The 18,154-nt window shown below is 35.7% G+C and overlaps 1 protein-coding gene across 1 annotated transcript in view; it reads left to right on the top strand.

Moving 5' to 3' along the window:
- The first annotated feature begins 1,089 nt into the window (after positions 1 to 1,089).
- The window catches only part of LOC144968221 (C-1-tetrahydrofolate synthase, cytoplasmic-like), a 32,602-nt gene continuing 15,537 nt past the window's right edge, over positions 1,090 to 18,154 (top strand). The window contains exons 1-9 of the mRNA XM_078906361.1: positions 1,090 to 1,285; positions 5,582 to 5,666; positions 6,972 to 7,085; positions 13,815 to 13,874; positions 14,291 to 14,367; positions 15,122 to 15,222; positions 15,579 to 15,715; positions 16,183 to 16,294; positions 17,120 to 17,283. Of these exons, the coding sequence (XP_078762487.1) occupies positions 1,251 to 1,285; positions 5,582 to 5,666; positions 6,972 to 7,085; positions 13,815 to 13,874; positions 14,291 to 14,367; positions 15,122 to 15,222; positions 15,579 to 15,715; positions 16,183 to 16,294; positions 17,120 to 17,283 (885 nt within the window). The 5' untranslated portion in view covers positions 1,090 to 1,250. The remainder of the gene's footprint in view (positions 1,286 to 5,581; positions 5,667 to 6,971; positions 7,086 to 13,814; positions 13,875 to 14,290; positions 14,368 to 15,121; positions 15,223 to 15,578; positions 15,716 to 16,182; positions 16,295 to 17,119; positions 17,284 to 18,154) is intronic.

Here is an 18,154-nt window from a genome sequence, read left to right as displayed (position 1 = left end):
TTAGCCATTAAGCGGCACGATTGGGGCCGTGATGATGGCAAAGCAGGCTGCATAAACATAATCCAATGTACATTGAATTGCAAACGATAGGTTTTTGTGGAGAAACATGTTTAGTACGACCAACGATTGATAAAAAATATCTGAAACGTTGGCTAAACCTTGCTCACTAAGAAAATAGCAGACAATAGAGTAATGATATCAACAGAAAAGTGAGTGGAGCAGGCACTTATGTTGGTAACAACAAGATATGAAGTGAGTAGAAAAGTGCCAGAAGACAATAGAGAATAAAAATTTTTTTCGCGGCGGTGGTGGGGTTTGAACCTGCGACCTTATTGGTACGACAACTCCGCCTGGCAGGTGAGCTACCGTGTGAGCTATCCACGAACACTAAAATATTCGTTTCAAACCCAAAGTCATTTCTAGATCCCTCTCTCACCCACTTCTTGAGATCGCCGATTCGTTCACCACCATCGCGAAATAATTTTGACCAGCAGTTAAGCTTAATAGCCAATATTCTCATCACAAACATATAACATAGAAACGATTGAGACATTGAGTATGCTCCGGTGTATGGGGTGAATTTTTAATTCAGAAAAGTGAGTGGAGCAGGCACTTATGTTGGTAACAACAAGATATGAAGTGAGTAGAAAAGTGCCAGAAGACAATAGAGAATAAAAATTTTTTTCGCGGCGGTGGTGGGGTTTGAACCTGCGACCTTATTGGTACGACAACTCCGCCTGGCAGGTGAGCTACCGTGTGAGCTATCCACGAACACTAAAATATTCGTTTCAAACCCAAAGTCATTTCTAGATCCCTCTCTCACCCACTTCTTGAGATCGCCGATTCGTTCACCACCATCGCGAAATAATTTTGACCAGCAGTTAAGCTTAATAGCCAATATTCTCATCACAAACATATAACATAGAAACGATTGAGACATTGAGTATGCTCCGGTGTATGGGGTGAAAAACCCCAGGTTCAAACCCCACCACCGCCGCGAAAAATTTTTTTATTCTCTATTGTCTTCTGGCACTTTTCTACTCACTTCATATCTTGATGATATCAACAGAGTGGCTTCCCTTCATTGACACACTGGCGAGGGTTTAATTTACCCTAGAAAGAAACATGGAAAGAAAGCACACGTTTGAGACTTGGTCTGCACGAGTGTGTCGTGTGTTTGTCATTGCTGTTGCTTCTTCTTGGCCGTGATATCTTATCTCTGTCCATAACATTTTTGATTTTATACAACCATGGCGCAGATTCTTAGTGGAAAGGAGGTATCTGGGTAAGTGAAATGAAAAATCTCCATGGCTAAACAAAATCTATTTGTATGATTTAAAACTTAGCAAACTTAATCATCATACCGATAATATAATGGGCTTTCACTTTCAGTATTTCAGTTGGTGGTGCCGGTGCCACAACAGTCGCAATAAAAAAATTATTGTTAAAAATAAAGTTAAGTAATTATGACTCGAAACGTCAGTCCAAAGTACAATGCATCCATGTCGTCTAGTATCTCATACACATTCGTATTATTAGTGATAAAGACAAGAGTATTTACCTATTTTAGTTATTGATTGTTCACCCTGAGCCAGCCCAGGAAATTATTATTATCACTGCTATTCCTGCTGCTCAACACCAATAAATTTAATCAACTTTTAATTTTAAAACATTTATTTTTCAACTCAATAACACAATAATGGAGAAAGTCACCACATAATTGTATAAAAGTAAGCGGTGGGTAATTTGCCTTTTGCAGACAGTTTTGTTGAACTGAACTGAACCACCACCACTACCACCACCGCCACCACCACCACTACTACTACTCTTACTACTACTACTACTACTACTACTACTACTACTCTTACTACTACTACTACTACTACTACTACTACTACTACTGCAACTACAATCAGCAGCTAGTAGTAGTATATGTTGAAGTAATAGATTTGGGACTAAATTTGCTATAAATCTCAAGATGACAGTGTTGTCATGGAGACAGCTTGTAATACCTTTGTCCGCAGTGTAAAGATCAAATGTATGAAAATGGGGCTTCAGTATTAGAGACTATGTCATAACTCACCTAAAGAACAACAAGTTACTGTCTGAATGCCAACATGGCTTTGTTTCTGGCAGGTCATGTTCAACTAACCTCCTAAAGACTTTAAATGATTGGACAGAGTTTCTCGACCAAGGATCTTCGGTTGACGCAATCTACTTAGATTTTGCTAAAGCTTTTGATTCTGTTCCCCATCAAAGACTCTTAAACAAACTGGAAGCTCATGGTGTACAAGGAAATACTCTAAGCTGGATTAAGCATTTTCTAGTAGGCAGGAAACAGAGAGTTAGCGTGCAAGGCACAGTGTCAAATTGGACAGAAGTTCTTAGTGGAGTGCCACAAGGCAGCGTCTTAGGTCCAACTCTTTTCGTAATCTTCATTAATGATTTACCAAGTATTTTGTCTAGCTCATGTTCAATGTATGCCGATGATACTAAAGTATACAGAAAGGTAAACAATCTAGAAAATAGAGACAGTCTTCAGTTAGATATTGACAATCTAGTCAACTGGGCAGACGATTGGCAACTGAAGTTCAACGCTGGAAAATGCACAGTGCTACATCTTGGAACGAAAAACAAAATCTTTCACTACGATATGAGACAGCATCACTGTAGCGACAGAACAGCTCTGAATAAGTCAAAACTTGAGAAAGATTTGGGAGTACATGTTGATACTAAATTAAAATTCTCAAAGCATATAGAAACACAAGTTAATAAGGCAAACAGAATCCTTGGACTCATCAATAGATCTTTTACCTATTTAGATGCAGCAACTATGAAAATACTATTTACTGCATTAGTCAGACCCCATCTCGAGTTCAGCAACTCAGTATGGTCACCACAATTTGAGAAAGATAAGAAACTTATTGAAGGCGTGCTTCGCAGAGCAACAAAAGTAATTCCTGGGTTGAAAGATAAGCAATATGAGGATAGACTGAAACGTATTGAAATTCCAAGCATGACATACAGACGAGTACGAGGTGATATGATTGAAACATACAAGTTTACACACAGTTTGTATCAAGTCGAGAGTAAACTTTTCGTGTTTGCAAACAATGGAACCAGAGGTCATAATTACAAGCTGCATAAACCAAGGTGTAACACATCGCTTAGGCAACACTACTTTAATCAACGTGTGATCGACCGCTGGAACAGTCTCCCTGAAACGGTGACCAATGCTCCAAGTGTCAACGCCTTCAAAAATAGCTTAGATAGCCACTTAGCAGATTACATGTTTAGCATAGTTGAACCGCCCATTAAGATCCCATCAAAGGGTTAGACGTATATACAGGTCAAAAGATCTGTTAGGGTTAGGGCCTTCAATTTATCAAAAAGTTTATATATTATAGATACAGGTCAAAAGATCTGTTAGGGCTTTTTATTGACTTTTATCTCGATGAACTGAATGCCAAGATCAGCAAAGGCACAAAACGCCTAATACGCTGGAAAACTATACTATACTATACTACTATACAGTGAGATTGTGTCAGTAAAAATTACATTGCTCAAGTCAGAGTTTTATTTATCCAAAGACCACACCTCTTGATTTTGCCCCATAATACCTCAGGTTTGGGAATTACTGTGCGGCTATGTTGTCTAGTGATAGGACACTCACCTTTGGATCGGAAGGTCCTGGGTTTGAGTCCTGAGCAGTGAGTAGTTGAGTCCTTGGAAAAGACTCTTTACTCATGTAATAGAATGCCATTTTATTACTATTACTACTACGCCTTACTACTATAGGCTAGCATTCGTGTGTGTGTGTCTGTGTGTATTGCCCATCCATTGTGTATATGTGTGTCTAACGCGGCAAGCAGTGATGCATGGGGGTAGTGTGTGTGAGCGTATGTGTGTATTCCGACAGGTATCTCTGATAACTAAGCAGAGTAGTATTATTATTTTTGTTTTCCTTAGTAGATTGTACTCGGTGTCGGTTGATACATTTTTTTATTGAGATATTTATTTCTCCTGTTCCAGTTAACTTTAAAAGACAAATTTACTCTCCTTAGATCGGGGATATCCATGCCTTCAAAATGTATATTTTATTTCTTTATACAATATTGATGTAATTCCAATATCTTCATTTTTATTTACAAACAAGCAACTCGCACACTGTTAAGTCATGTGTTACACAATAACCAACTTGCTGTTGTACCCACCAATTTGTAAGAATATTATTATGATACCACATTTTCACCTGTAACAGTTCATTTATTTTTATATGTTGCATTTTGTGATTTATTGTCATTTTATTTTAGCATGTTGAATTCCCAATTTTCCTAAACATGCCCTATCTATGATATTGTTGTGACGTAGGTGCTTTCCCTGAAGTCCGCGTTGATATTATTATATCATGCATTTTTCATATTTTGATATTGTTGCTTTATTCAATAAACCTCAAACATTGAATAATTCGCCTTCTGACGTTCACTCCTTCAACAACATTTTCTTTACGTGGGTGGTCGAGGAACCAGGTTTGACGAGGGATCTAAACCACTGGACTGTGTGTGCTCATCACATGAAATTGCTGATCTTCATTTTCTTTACACTACTACTTCTACAACATCTGAGAGACATAGCCGCAACCGGCCACATGAAATCATAGTCTCTCGGCTGCCTTTTACTTTACATGAAATCAGCTATCATCACTACTATTTCCTACTCTATTTCTATTTAAGCACCTCCACAGAACGGTTACGGTTCGGAACCCAAGTCGACTCTGCGACTGAGACCATCCACCTCTTTGTACGGTATTTCACTACACTCGTGATACCGTTACACTCACATTCTCTCACCGTACTCAGGTGTAAAATGAGTACCTGTCCGTTAACAGTGTTGTCTCTGTCCGAAAAAAAAAATTACAATATTGCCTAACAGGCATCATTTCTTTTCCTACATGTTAAGTGTTGCTGTTAGGTAGGGAGCCCTTGTAAAGCGCTTTGAGCTTGTTTAATTGATATTGCACTATATAAAAGCTCAATTTATTTTTCTTTTACTGTTCAGTTTTCCTTTTTATAATGTACCCATCCTGGAAAAAGTACATGTGCATGCTATTCAATACTTCCCCTGGTATAATAATTCAGTTATTATTGCAAACTATTAGATTTCGATTGGCAAGAGAAGCTTGCTCCATTCAATCGGTCTGTATCCAAATATTTGATACTCCTGCACTTTAAATTTCTTTTTCATTAGTCGGATTCCCTCAACAAAACCTGTAATAACCTTATATGATATTGAAAAAGGAATATCTGGTCTTTGAAAAAGTGGATATTGTAATGCCTTTTCTAAAGAGGTTAAATGACCAATCTCTTTTTCAATTCACTTTATGGTGACACCAATTGACGTCATTGTCATCATTTTAAAAGAGGGAGATCACTCATTTTGAACTTGAGATTCTCTGTTTTATAGGCAATGCAATCCCTTTGGAATTTATTTAAATTTATTTGTTTTTTCAGTATTTAATTGGAATAGTCATGACTATTTATGTTCATCTTTGTCTTGTCATCTTGTTTGATGTTCATTTCAGAGTCATCAAAAACCAAATTAAAGAGGACGTTCTCTCTTTGCAAAAGAAATTTCCTGGATTTTCTGCTGGATTAGCAATTGTTCAGGTGAGTGTAATATGTATATTAAAAAAAGCAAACAGTAGCCTAAGCCAACATCTTTTGCCTTAGATCCATGATACTTATGAGTGGGGAATGAGTGCTTATTTCAATGTTGAAGATAAATAAAGGGAATAGAGATAACACCAGTGAATAAAACTGTCTTGGTGTCAAGGAGCCAAAAAATAGTCCTTCAGAGCCATGAGGCTCATGAAGCCGGAGTTTATCCCGGTTTCTATAGCTTGAAATGGACAAAGACATTGCTTGCTTTCCTTTGGATAGGACACTGGTCTATCGCAGAGTACTTTCCACCAGATCTAACAGAGCCAAGCCAACTACTGGGTTGACGGAAGGTGAGAAAATAATCTTGACTACACCTTGGGATCAATATTGGTCCTTTACGTATGAACCGCTATCTGGACCCTCCAGGTGAACGTCAAAGCAGGGAACCTATTGATATATCACCCACTGCCTGGCTGTGAAAGAGAGAGGGGTCAGCGAGCAAACGCAATAGCAGATGGCTAAGTGCTGGTGCATTCACTCCCTGGCCTGTCTCTCAGTTAGGCAGTGGGTGTTGTATCAAGTGGGTATTGGGTTTAGCTTTCTGACTGTGTGATATTTTTCTGGCACTGGTCGTGATTTCTATATGTTGAAATAAAAACCAGATCTATCAAGAGACCCTATCACTGATGGTTGGACAGGTTGAAAAAGCAGATTCAAAGCATGGAGATAGAGTGGGATGTAAACTGAGGCTAGAATTTTTTTGTTTATGATGTCACCATAAATGTACTTCTTTTGCTAAAGGGAAGCTTTATGTCTGCCTTTTTTTGTCCTATGAATAAGACATTTACTTTTATGATTTTCTCAAGCAACAGAAATGAATTTAGAATAACAATACATGTCCTTGTGAAAAAGACATTCATTAATTTGTTATTTGATAATATAACTATCAGCACCATTAATGCCATTATTATTTTAATCAATACTGTACCCCTTTTTCATAAATGTGATCTGATTTGATTCTGAACTAATCCAAGTGCTTGAATAATTTTGACATTGGGACTTATAAGACTGAATTACACTGTTAAAAAGGCTACTTTGAAATTTGGAAACCGAACATAAAGCAGGCAACTGGTTGAAACAGTTAATAGTTCTGAGGGTAGCCCATGGAGTCATATATCCTTTCAACACAAAGGCTAGAAGCAAGCAAAACACATAAAATAATGTTAAAAAATAAATGAACAATCATATTCTGTCAGATAATATGTGAAGGTATTTAGTTCATGGTTATTTTACAATAATTTGTTCTTCCAGGTTGGTAACCGAGATGACTCCAATGTGTATATCAATCAAAAACTTAAGTCTGCGGTTGAAGTTGGCGTCAATGCAGAACACATCAAGATGCCAAGATCATCTTCACAATATGAGGTAACTTTTCAATTTTCTATTCATTTGGCAGTAGCTTTTAGTTGTCTCACACTATATTATTATATATAATGCTCAATTCAGGTGGCGAACTCGTATTCATGTACGGTCTTGAACCCACCTGGTAGCCTTGTCACAATACAAAATTCAACCAAATGCTCTGCAGTTTTGGGTTCTTTGCCGCCATGTTTTCATATGGGACTAGTGGAAAGTCCCCACTGAAATGTGGTGGCACTGTTTCTAGACCTTAGTTTGTTTGCAGCCATCCAGTGCCTCCTCTTGCTGGTACAGAAGCCTGGCAACTTCTCATCCAGTTTCAGGAACACCACCTCCCTGCCCTCTTGAGTGACCGAAATTATCCAAGATGACTTCATCTGGTATTTGTAACCTATCCTGAGTAAGGGAAGCTGCGTACAAGGAATTGCAAAAATTGTTTTAGCTTGTACTTGGGGGCACTGTCCATTATGCATCTGAAATTTCCCCAGTTACCCTCTCTAATTTATTTAGTCAGCACCAGGTAATCGTTCTCATCGATATCAAGGGGGCTGTATTGCTGCCATTATCGGGACTCCATTCTTTCAGTAATGTTGGCAGCATTCCTGACACTATATGTATAGATTTGTGAAGTTTTGCATCTACTTTACTCTACAGTGGAATAGCATAGTGCCAGGACAGTTGTCCTCAGAAGTGCCTGGTCAGTGCTCTAAGTTGTTCCTGACAGCTTCCTCAAAAAGACTGTTGCTTTTCTCTATCTTTTGGGCAACACCTTTAAGATGGACCCGATGGGTACAGCTGCAGTTTAGCATAAACCTTAGGAAATTTGGATACAGTTCATATGGTAGAACCTGGTACCTGACCTGAACTTTCATTTTCTGGGTGTGGGAGCTGCTGACTAGATGGAAAACTGCGACTATGGTTTTTGAAGCATTCATCTTCAGGCACCACTTGTCACCATGCCTTGAAATAGTATATTTTGAGATTTGGCAAAATCGGATTTAACTTAAAGAGGAAATGACAAAATTATAAAATTTCAGTTTTTTGGTAGTTTCAGAATCTACAATCATTTTTCTACATAGCAACATAATAATTCAACATGAATATTGGTGGTGGTAAGTTATATACATTTCAAGTTTGACAATACAACTCTCAGTGACACATTCAAAACGAGAGTTAAATTTCCAAAGATTTTCACCCTCCTTGATCTTAGCACAGGCTTTTATACAACTGACCACCAAACTATTTTGAAATGTTTAGATAAAGTCTTTGGAATATCTGGAACTATTCTTGAATTGTTAGGATCGTATGTCATGGGTTGCACACGGCCAGGGTAACATTTATCAATGGTGTTGAATCTGTCCTGTATGGTTTAGATTTTAGAGTTCCCCAAAGCTCTGTGTTGGGACCTCTGATGTACATGCTATATACGGAACCTCTGGGTCAGATTATTAGAAATAATAATATCCATTTTACAGAAACACTTTTTAGAATGTTCATAATTTATACTTTATATTTCATGTTTATTTGAATAATATACTTTTACATGTAAATTTGTTTTGGATGTAATCTATGGTTGATGTAATTTGTGCGCTTTCAGCTATACTAAGGGAAAAGCGCAATATAAATGAATTTCATTCTTCTTCTTCTTCTTCTTCTTCTTCTTCTTCTTCTTCTTCTTCTTCTTCTTCTTCTTCTTCTTCTTCTTCTTCTTCTTCTTCTCTTCTTCTTTCTTCTTCTTCTTCTTTCTTCTTCTTCTTCTTCTTCTTCTTCTTCTCTTCTTCTTCTTTCTTCTTCTTCTTCTTCTTTCTTTCTTCTTCTTCTTCTCTTCTTCTTCTTCTCTTCTTCTTCTTTCTTCTTCTTCTTCTTCTTCTTCTTCTTCTTCTTCTTCTTCTCTTCTTCTTCTTCTTCTTCTTCTTCTTCTTTCTCTTTCTTCTTCTTCTTCTTTCTTCTTCTTCTTCTTTCTTCTTCTTCTTCTTCTTCTTCTTTCTTCTTCTTCTTCTTCTTCTTCTTCTTCTTCTTCTTCTTCTTCTTCTTCTTCTTCTTCTTCTTCTTCTTCTTTCTTCTTCTTCTTCTCTTCTTCTTCTTCTTCTTCTTCTTCTTCTTCTTCTTCTTCTTTCTTCTTCTTCTTCTTCTTCTTCTTCTTCTTTCTTCTTCTCTTCTTCTTCTTCTTCTTCTTCTTCTTCTTCTTCTTCTTCTTCTTTCTTCTTCTTCTTCTTCTTCTTCTTCTTCTTCTTCTTCTTTTTTCTTCTTCTTCTTCTCTTCTTCTTCTTCTTCTTCTTCTTCTTCTTCTTCTTCTTCTTCTTCTTCTTCTTTCTTCTTCTCTTCTTCTTCTTCTTCTTCTTCTTCTTCTTCTTCTTTCTTCTTCTTCTTTTCTTCATTTTCTTTTTTCTTCTTATTCTTCTTTTTTTCTATTTTATTCTTTCCTTCTTTCTTCTTTTTTCTTCTTCTCCTTCTTCTTCTTCTTCTTCTCTTCTTCTTCTTTATTATTATATTATTATTATTATTATTATTATTATTATTATTATTATTATTATTTATTTATTTTTTTTTTTTTAAATTATTATTATTATTAATATTATTATTATTATAAAAGAAATTAAAAAATGAGGTGTGTGTGTGTGTGTGTGTGTGTGTGTGTGTGTGGTTTGTGTGTGTGTGTCTAAAAAAAACCAGCAGATAAATAAAAACTAACAAAACAAAACAAGCTAGAAAGAAAAATTGCTAAAGATGTAACAAAGATAAAATTGCTTTAGGTAGGTGCTCATTCTACTAATACAAGTGTAGCAAGACCCCCCCCCCCCACCCCCCAAAAGAAAAAAAAAATCAATAACAACAACAAAAAATTACCGAAAGAGTAAATTTTAGGGTATTGCACGATCGATAATTTGCAATCTGTAGATATGCATTGACCTAAATAACTTTTATGTCCATGTAAGTATGTCATGATAATAATATTCCAACGTCTATTTAAAAAAAAAGATAGAACAACCTGGCAGCAACGTAAATTAATGAAGATATTGTAGTCTCCTTGATTGGAAAGACGGTTTTTTTTTTTTTGGGGGGGGGGGGGGGCTCCCCATCTAAAACAGGCCATTTAAACTATGGAGATCAAAATCATGGTCTCCTTAGCCAAAACTGGCTAATTTAGTTGTGGTGTCCCTAGCCAAAGTGTCCAGTTTTGTATATGGAGCCCACAATCATGCATTTTATGACAGAAGCTTGTGTTTCAAATTTTTGTAACATTGATAAAATTGATTCTAGTATCCCCCCCTTTTTTTTGTTGTTGCTACACGACAGAAGACAGCTGTTAGTCCCTTATATAAATAATCAAAATACACAGGGCCTTTTCTGTAATGGGCTTATGATTGTAAGTAGTGGAACCCGATCCATGTCATTTGATATGACACATTGACTGAGTGTGTGTTGTATTTGTACGCATAAAGCATTGTTTCGTTACTGTATAGGATAAAATCATGTAAAACAGTATGCTGTTATTGATAAAGTGTTCTTGGCTTCCATGCATGTATAATTGGCAATTGATATTGTGTATCACTGTCCATTACAATTACCAAATCCTTTAAACATGTACAAAGAACTTTGATTTGACTTTACAATGCCCGTCTCCTCGCTCTCTCGCTCTCTCTCTCTCTCTCTCTCTCTCTCTCTCTCTCTCTCTCTCTCTCTCTCTCTCTCTTTCTTTCTCTCTCTCTCAGGAGGTCACTAGCTGTTTTCTATCCCCTGTTTTCCGAGTTGCTTTCCGTCTTTGTCTTGGAATGGGATTGCTTGGTTTTGTCCTGGCCCTTGCCGGAGTCATTAACTGAGAGGGAAGCAGTCAAATGTATAGTATTAGGTTTCGGAGATGATTTTTCCACTTGTAAATTATCTCACTTATGTATTGCTAGTCATGTTTTCTTTTTGGATATATTCTGTAAGCTTTTGAGTGTATTCATCTTGACGTGATCCTGTGCTGGTGTCTGAATGAGACTTTTAGGTGATCTCAATGTATACTGATGGACTGATGGTGTGCTCTTGGAATCTATATTTGTTCCCTATTTAAACCATTCCCCTTTCTCTTTCTTTTTCTTGGATAAATTTACTTGTAATCCTATTTTTTTTTTCACTATCCCATATTCTCCCTTTTTTTTCTGGCGCTGAAATGCCCTCCCTATGTGTCACAAGCGCGGTAAAACCATTAAACGCAAACAAAGCACACGCATACAAACACACACACGCCCATACAACAACCCTCGCCGGTTATTACAAGGTAATATTAATATTTACACGATTCGATTCGAATGCTCAAGTGCTTCAAATAGAAGGGGGTGCGCGCACTTTGACCAAAGAGTGGGGGGTGGGGGGGGGGGGGGGGGGGGGGGGTCCGCATTTTGCGAACTTTCTAATTTAGGCGAGGCACATTTTGTGAGCTGAACTTATTAGAAAGGAAGGGGGGATACTCAAAAAATCTGAAAATAAATAGACGGGGCGGGGGTCTATTTCATACAATAGAGTAATATATGCAATGAGAAAAAAATGTTATGAATTTTTTTATACCATCAATTAGTTATATTTAGACAATAATGCAAATTTGCTATAAGCAGACACTTGCGCTTATATTCAATATAAAACTTGATGCATTCAGATGGTGTTCTTTTTTTTTTTTTAGTTTTAATGGTAGTAGTAATCTAAGAAGAAGAAGAAAAAGTAATGGTAGGAGTAGTAGTAGTAGTAGTAGTAGTAGTAGTAGTAGTAGTAGTAGTAGTAGTAGTAGTAGTAGTAGTAGTAGTAGTAGTAGTAGTAGTAGGAGGAGGAGGAAGAGGAGGAGGAGGAGCAGCAGCAGCAGCAGGAGTGGTGACAGAAGTAGTTAACAGCAGTTGTAATAAGAGGTAAGTGAATGTGGTGATAGGAGAGGGGTGGGAGTGGGTTAGGGATTTTTTATAGGTTGTTGACTCAGCCGCTTCTCGTTACAAACCTCAATCTATTATCATTTCATGACCCCTGCCCTTTTAGGTCTACGAGGTCAGTCAACGTGACAAGGACGTCCTCTAGGTGAGGATGAGATATCGGAAACAAAAATAATGCAATTAGACCTGGTTTGATAATCTAGAAGGATTCCAGTTTTTACCGGTTGTGATTACCATATCAAAGTCAAGTAGACTACATGATAAGAATTGAATGGACGTGAAATAAACAACTTGTTCATTTTGGCCAGAGAACTTCAAACTCCGATCGATAAGATGACACCCCCCCCCCCCCCCAACTTGTCAAAATGTCTGCATCCGAAATTTCTTTAAGAATTTCAGGGTTTAAGACTTTATAACAATTTTGACAAGTTCGATCGACCACTTTAACCGTAAAAGTTGACTGGCCCAAGTTTTTAAAATGTGGTCAGAATTGTTTGTCTTGTCGGACAGTCGTGTTATTTTTAGTCTGTGCGTCAGATAAATGCTGCAGTTCTGGCAGGCAAATCAAAAGCAGACACGTAAATTAGACTTTCAACGTCAGAAAGGCCTATAGAGTCGGAATTTATTCCGGTTTTCGTAGTTTTCAACGGAGAGTAGCAATTGTTTGCTACCCTTTGGACAGGACGCCAACCAATTGCAAAGCAACTTCCGGATGCGAGTGCTCCACAAAGGAGCTATCGTGATCCCATAATAATCATAATATGCATCTCTCTTTTAACCAATAGATACATGAGGTGCTCCCATTTTGTAGGACTTGTGTCTTTTGAAATTACTTTCCATTCGAACATGGCATTTCAACTTTCACAATTATAAAGACAAGGGTCATGTTTTATTTTATTTTTTGACTTTTTGAAATAATACTACCGTACTTCTATAATGACACTACTGATGTTACAAAAATAACTATATTACATGTGACTTTGTACCGTATGAAAATCAAATGGAAGTTTGTCTATAGTAACCTGGTAAAGAAAAACGTTGAAAGAAAAGGATGGAAATGTACACGTGTGCTTATTATGTTTTCACACACACACACACACACACACACACACACACACACACATTCCCTCCCTCCCCCTTCTCTCTCCCTCTCTCTTTCTTTCTCTTCGAGATCATTTATATAAAGAAAACAAAAAACCTCCCACCCCAAGGACAACATAAATAAATTGAAAAAGAAAATAAAAAGAAAGGAAAATAAACAAACCAGGATCGAATTGTGAAATTGGATAGATAAAGGCACTATGTTCTACGGTCATACCTTACTTTACGTCCTAGTCACGCTACCACACAGTATAATGAACAACATATCTAAAATAAAACAACAACAATAACAAACAAAATTAATTAAAATTAAATAATTTGGTGACCTTATCTTTTCCACCAACTTTTAATTCACACAAGGTAAAAACGTCAGAGCTGGAAATTATTTCTCTCTTTCTCTCCCCATCCTCTCTCTCTCTCTCTCTCTCTCTCTTTCTCTCTCGCTCTTTCTCTCTCTCTCTCTTTTTCTCTCTCACACACGCACACACACACACACACACACACACACACACACACTCTCTCTCTCTGTCTCTCTTTATCTTTCTCTCTCCCTCATTCTCTCTCCCTCACTCTCTCTGTTCCTCTCTCTCTCTCTCTCTCTCTCTCTCTCTCTCTCTCTCTCTCTCTCTCTCTCTCTCTCTCTCTCTCTCTCTCTCTCTCTCTCTCTCTCCGTTTTTTACTCCTTTCTTTCCAATTTTGTATTAATAAAGTTGATCAAACTTTTGATCCTCAGGTCCTTTCAATGGTAGAAAAATTGAATAACGACTTCACTGTTCATGGCATCATCGTGCAGGTAAGAGAGTTGTTATTTGTCTTAAAACCAAAATAAATCACAAGAATAATCAATTTCTTGAAGCCTGTAACTGTTGTAATAACTTATTGATAAATCGTTGGTATTTACTGTTTTATCTAATGTCATGGTTCAGATCTACCATTGATAAGAGTATACAATTTTTACAAACAATTTTAACGGTCATAAAAACCATTTTGTTTTTTCCCTCCTGATTATGATTTTGGCATCTTATGGACTGGGTACTCACAATGAAAGATGATTAAAGAAAATGGAAGTCAAAATAAATATAAAGTAAAAAAAGTGGATAAATAACCAGGCAAGTTTTGTTAAGTGACAAGTGTAGGTTTACATAAACTGACTCTGGATTAAGATTAAGGGGTGCATACTTTCATTTGGTAAACTATTTCTATTTCCAGCTCCCCCTTGACAGTGACAATGAGATCGACTCCCATCGTGTCACCAATGCCATTCTACCAGAGAAAGATGTGGATGGGTGAGTGGTGGGATTGTTCTTTTATATTCATTGTTGTATCGACAGAGAGAATGCGTTTTGACACTTTTTTTCATTAAGTTGATTTTAGTTTTATTTTTTTTATTTTTTATTATTTATTATTTTAAATACTTGTTAGATGTGAGTTATAACATTCTCTGGTAGAAAATAATGTGCTCAAATATTTACTATGTGCCAAAAATGTTCTTGTCTTTAATTTCACATTTTTTATTTCAATTCATCAAAATTAGTTTTTAAATTGTCTTGTTTAAACAACTGACATATGAATTGTTTTAGTTTTGGTACAAAAAATATGTATGGTATTATGATGCTATTATTACAGTTATCATTTAGGCATTTTGACAATGCTGCAGCAAATTATGACTGTTGCTTTATAATCGTCATATCAGAAATTTTCAATCAACTGACCAAATCCACATTTAAATGATAAAGTTCTACATCCGCATATTTGCAGGTCTGATAACCAAATACAATTATGGGCTTGATTTAACATTGTTGTAAAAGACAATATGTAGCATTGGTTTGAGAGTATTTCCAGAACAACATTGAGCGCATAACAATTTGGATTATCAGACCTAAAAATCAGTACATGTCATTAAAGTGCCATCGTGAAGACACAAAATATTGACAAATAATTGACTGTCACCCATTTACCACAGAAACAGAAAAGGGCTTTATCCCTTGGAATTTCTCTACTGGTTATCATGTCCTTTGTTTTCCTATCTTTTTATACCAGTCTCCACCAAGACAATGCAGGTCGTCTGTCCAGAGGTGATTTAGAGTCTTGTATCCCACCATGCACACCTAGGGGATGTATGGAACTCATTAGCAGGACAGGTAGCTGTTGAGAGCTATTACAATTTTATTTTATTTTATTTTTTTTTTTGGTGTGATAGATATTAACTTTTATTTTATACCCGACACCATATATGGTACTTTGTCATGGTTAGTTTTAGTTAATGTTATCAGAGGATATGGTATTTTGCATCCTGTCAATTGCAAAAATGAATACGCTTTAAAAGCAAACAAACTTTAGATGCTTATTTTACTTTTATTTATTTTTTTTTTGTCTTTCATGATTAACTTGTCAAATGTCATAGCCATATATTCATATTCAACAATGTTTTTGTCAATTTTATTTTATTAGACTCACCACTTTTGTCTTATATGTATCTTCAATATTGCGTAAATAGGAGTGGACGTGAAAGGCAAGCATGCAGTGGTTCTGGGTCGAAGTAAAATTGTAGGTGCACCCATGTCAGACTTGCTGTTGTGGAATCATGCCACAGTTACTGTTTGTCACTCTAGGACAGCTGATCTTAAGGGAGAGGTGAGCTACTACGGTTTTTTAAAGACTAGAAATTTAACTCAACAGTTTTAATCAATTTTTGTTGCATTTTGAAGTTACAAGAATTAATTGATGGCATTTGATTTGATTTAAGTAGTGATGACACTAGCTGGTTAGCTTTTACTTTTAGTATAAGGGTTAAGGCTGTGGGTTTGAATCTGAGTTGATGCTATAACTTCTGTTTTAGATTTCCTTTTTTCTTTACTTTAGATTTCTAAAGGCCTGTGTCTCATCTTGTCCTGTTAAGACATTCAGTTTCTTTCTCCTAATTTGATGTCATAACTTGATTTTAAAAATGTCAAGTGAGGTACCTGAGCAGATGCCTTTAATTTTGTGTATTCTTGAAATATTCTTAAAACAATGCTTTAATTACATTGTAAAGATCGCTGTATTATTATTTTATTTTATTATTGGAAATGTGCTATTTATTAATCTTGTGTATTTTTTAGGTATCAAAAGCTGACATTTTGGTGGTTGGGATTGGCAAACCTGAAATGGTGAAGGGAGACTGGATCAAACCGGGGGCCATTGTAATTGACTGTGGAATAAATTCCATACCAGGTAGGTCAAGGTAGAACTAACAGAGGGTGCTGAACAATTCCTTGCAAAGCAATCTATGCTCTCAAACTCTTAATGAACAGATTATTTTACAGAGATGAAATTGGTATATATACAAATGTTTTGGAAGAGGGATCCAAGTTTTATCAATTTTTTTTTTTTTACCGGAGTCCTAGAGAAAGAATGATGAGATCTCTCTTAAAAACTCATTGTAAAATATCAGTCTTGGTTTTTTTAAAGACAATCAACCCTTCTCCCTTCGACCTTCAAAATTGTCAAAATGACTGAAATCTGAGATTTCTTAAAAATTTTTAGGGTTTTAGACTTATAAACAATTTTGAAAAGTTTCATTGACATTTACAGTAAAAATTTTCTGGCTCAAGGTGAAAAGTAGTGGTTATTTTTTTATTGAAACTTCAGAGTCTGCAGGGCATATATTATTATCCCGTTTTCCATTTCATTAAACGGAGAATAGCAATTGTTTGCTATCCTTTGGATAGGACACCATCCTATCACAAAGTGTCATCCATATCTAATAAACCCAACTATCCAATCACTGCTGGATAGACAGGATCATCTGAAATTTTTTAATTTTTTAAAAATTTGACTGTACCTGGCATTGATACTGGTCCCATAACTAACATCACACCTCAGAAGGTCTAAAGTTTAACAAGCCCCAGCCGAGGAGGGCTGGTTTTTATGGTGATTTATTTTGTTTGTCTGGGACTACATAATACATTCTATTTCAAAACTATGTCTTTCGCCAAAGTCTACTCTAGAAGTTTTCAAGTTCATAGGTATATAAAATGACACGATTCTCATTGATAGATGCCACCAGAGCTCGTGGATATCGTCTAGTGGGAGATGTAGAATATTCAACTGCCAAGGAAGTGGCCTCATGGATTACTCCAGTCCCAGGGGGAGTGGGACCCATGACTGTGGCGATGTTGCTCAGGAACACAGTGGACCAGGCTAGGAAGGTGTTTGAAAAGGTAAGATGTTTTGAATTTCATTATTTGTATATTCTCGTGTTTTAAATCAATCCTTTGATTTCATATACCACTAGAAATTAGTCACAAGGACAGTAACGCTATGCCTTGTTTCAATATTTTAAATATTAATAATAGGATCTATTGTTTTCACCCATAGGCATCGGCATCATCATCTATGTCATCATAATCGTCGTTGTTGTCATTGTTTATGTCATCATCATCGTCATCTTCATTTAAAAATATTAAGAAAATGATAATAATAATAATAATAATAATAATAATAATAATAATAATAATAATAATAATAATAATAATAATAATAATAATAATAATAATAATATTAATAATAATAATAATAATATATAATTAAATAATAATAATATAATATAATAATAATAATAATAATAATAATAATAATAATAATAATAATAATGATAATAATATTAATTTAAAAAAAAAAAATTAATAATAATAATAATAATAATATTGAATGCACAACTAGATACATTTATCTATATGCACAATCGACAGGCGGAATGGGAATCAACGACCTTTTTTTTTTTTATTATTATTATTATTATTATTATTATTATTATTATTATTATTATTATTATTATTATTATTATTATTATTATTATTATTATTATTATTATTATTATTATTATTATTATTATTATTATTATTATTATTATTATTATTATCATCATCATGACTATTTTAGAACCAACACGTCCATAATCCCTGCTATCACAATATTTTCAGCCCGTGCTGCGATCGCATTTCTTATTTATCTCATTACTTATTTATTTTAGGAAGTGTACAGGGCTCGCATCGAACTCAACTTGACCTTGAAAATAGGTCCCGAGTTTGC

This window comes from Berghia stephanieae, chromosome 1 (genome assembly GCF_034508935.2).
Source record: "Berghia stephanieae isolate SIO BIC M18660-M18661 chromosome 1, UCSD_Bste_1.3, whole genome shotgun sequence".
In the NCBI taxonomy this organism is placed as follows: domain Eukaryota; kingdom Metazoa; phylum Mollusca; class Gastropoda; order Nudibranchia; family Aeolidiidae; genus Berghia; species Berghia stephanieae.
This window is presented reverse-complemented; position numbering and strand designations above follow the sequence as displayed.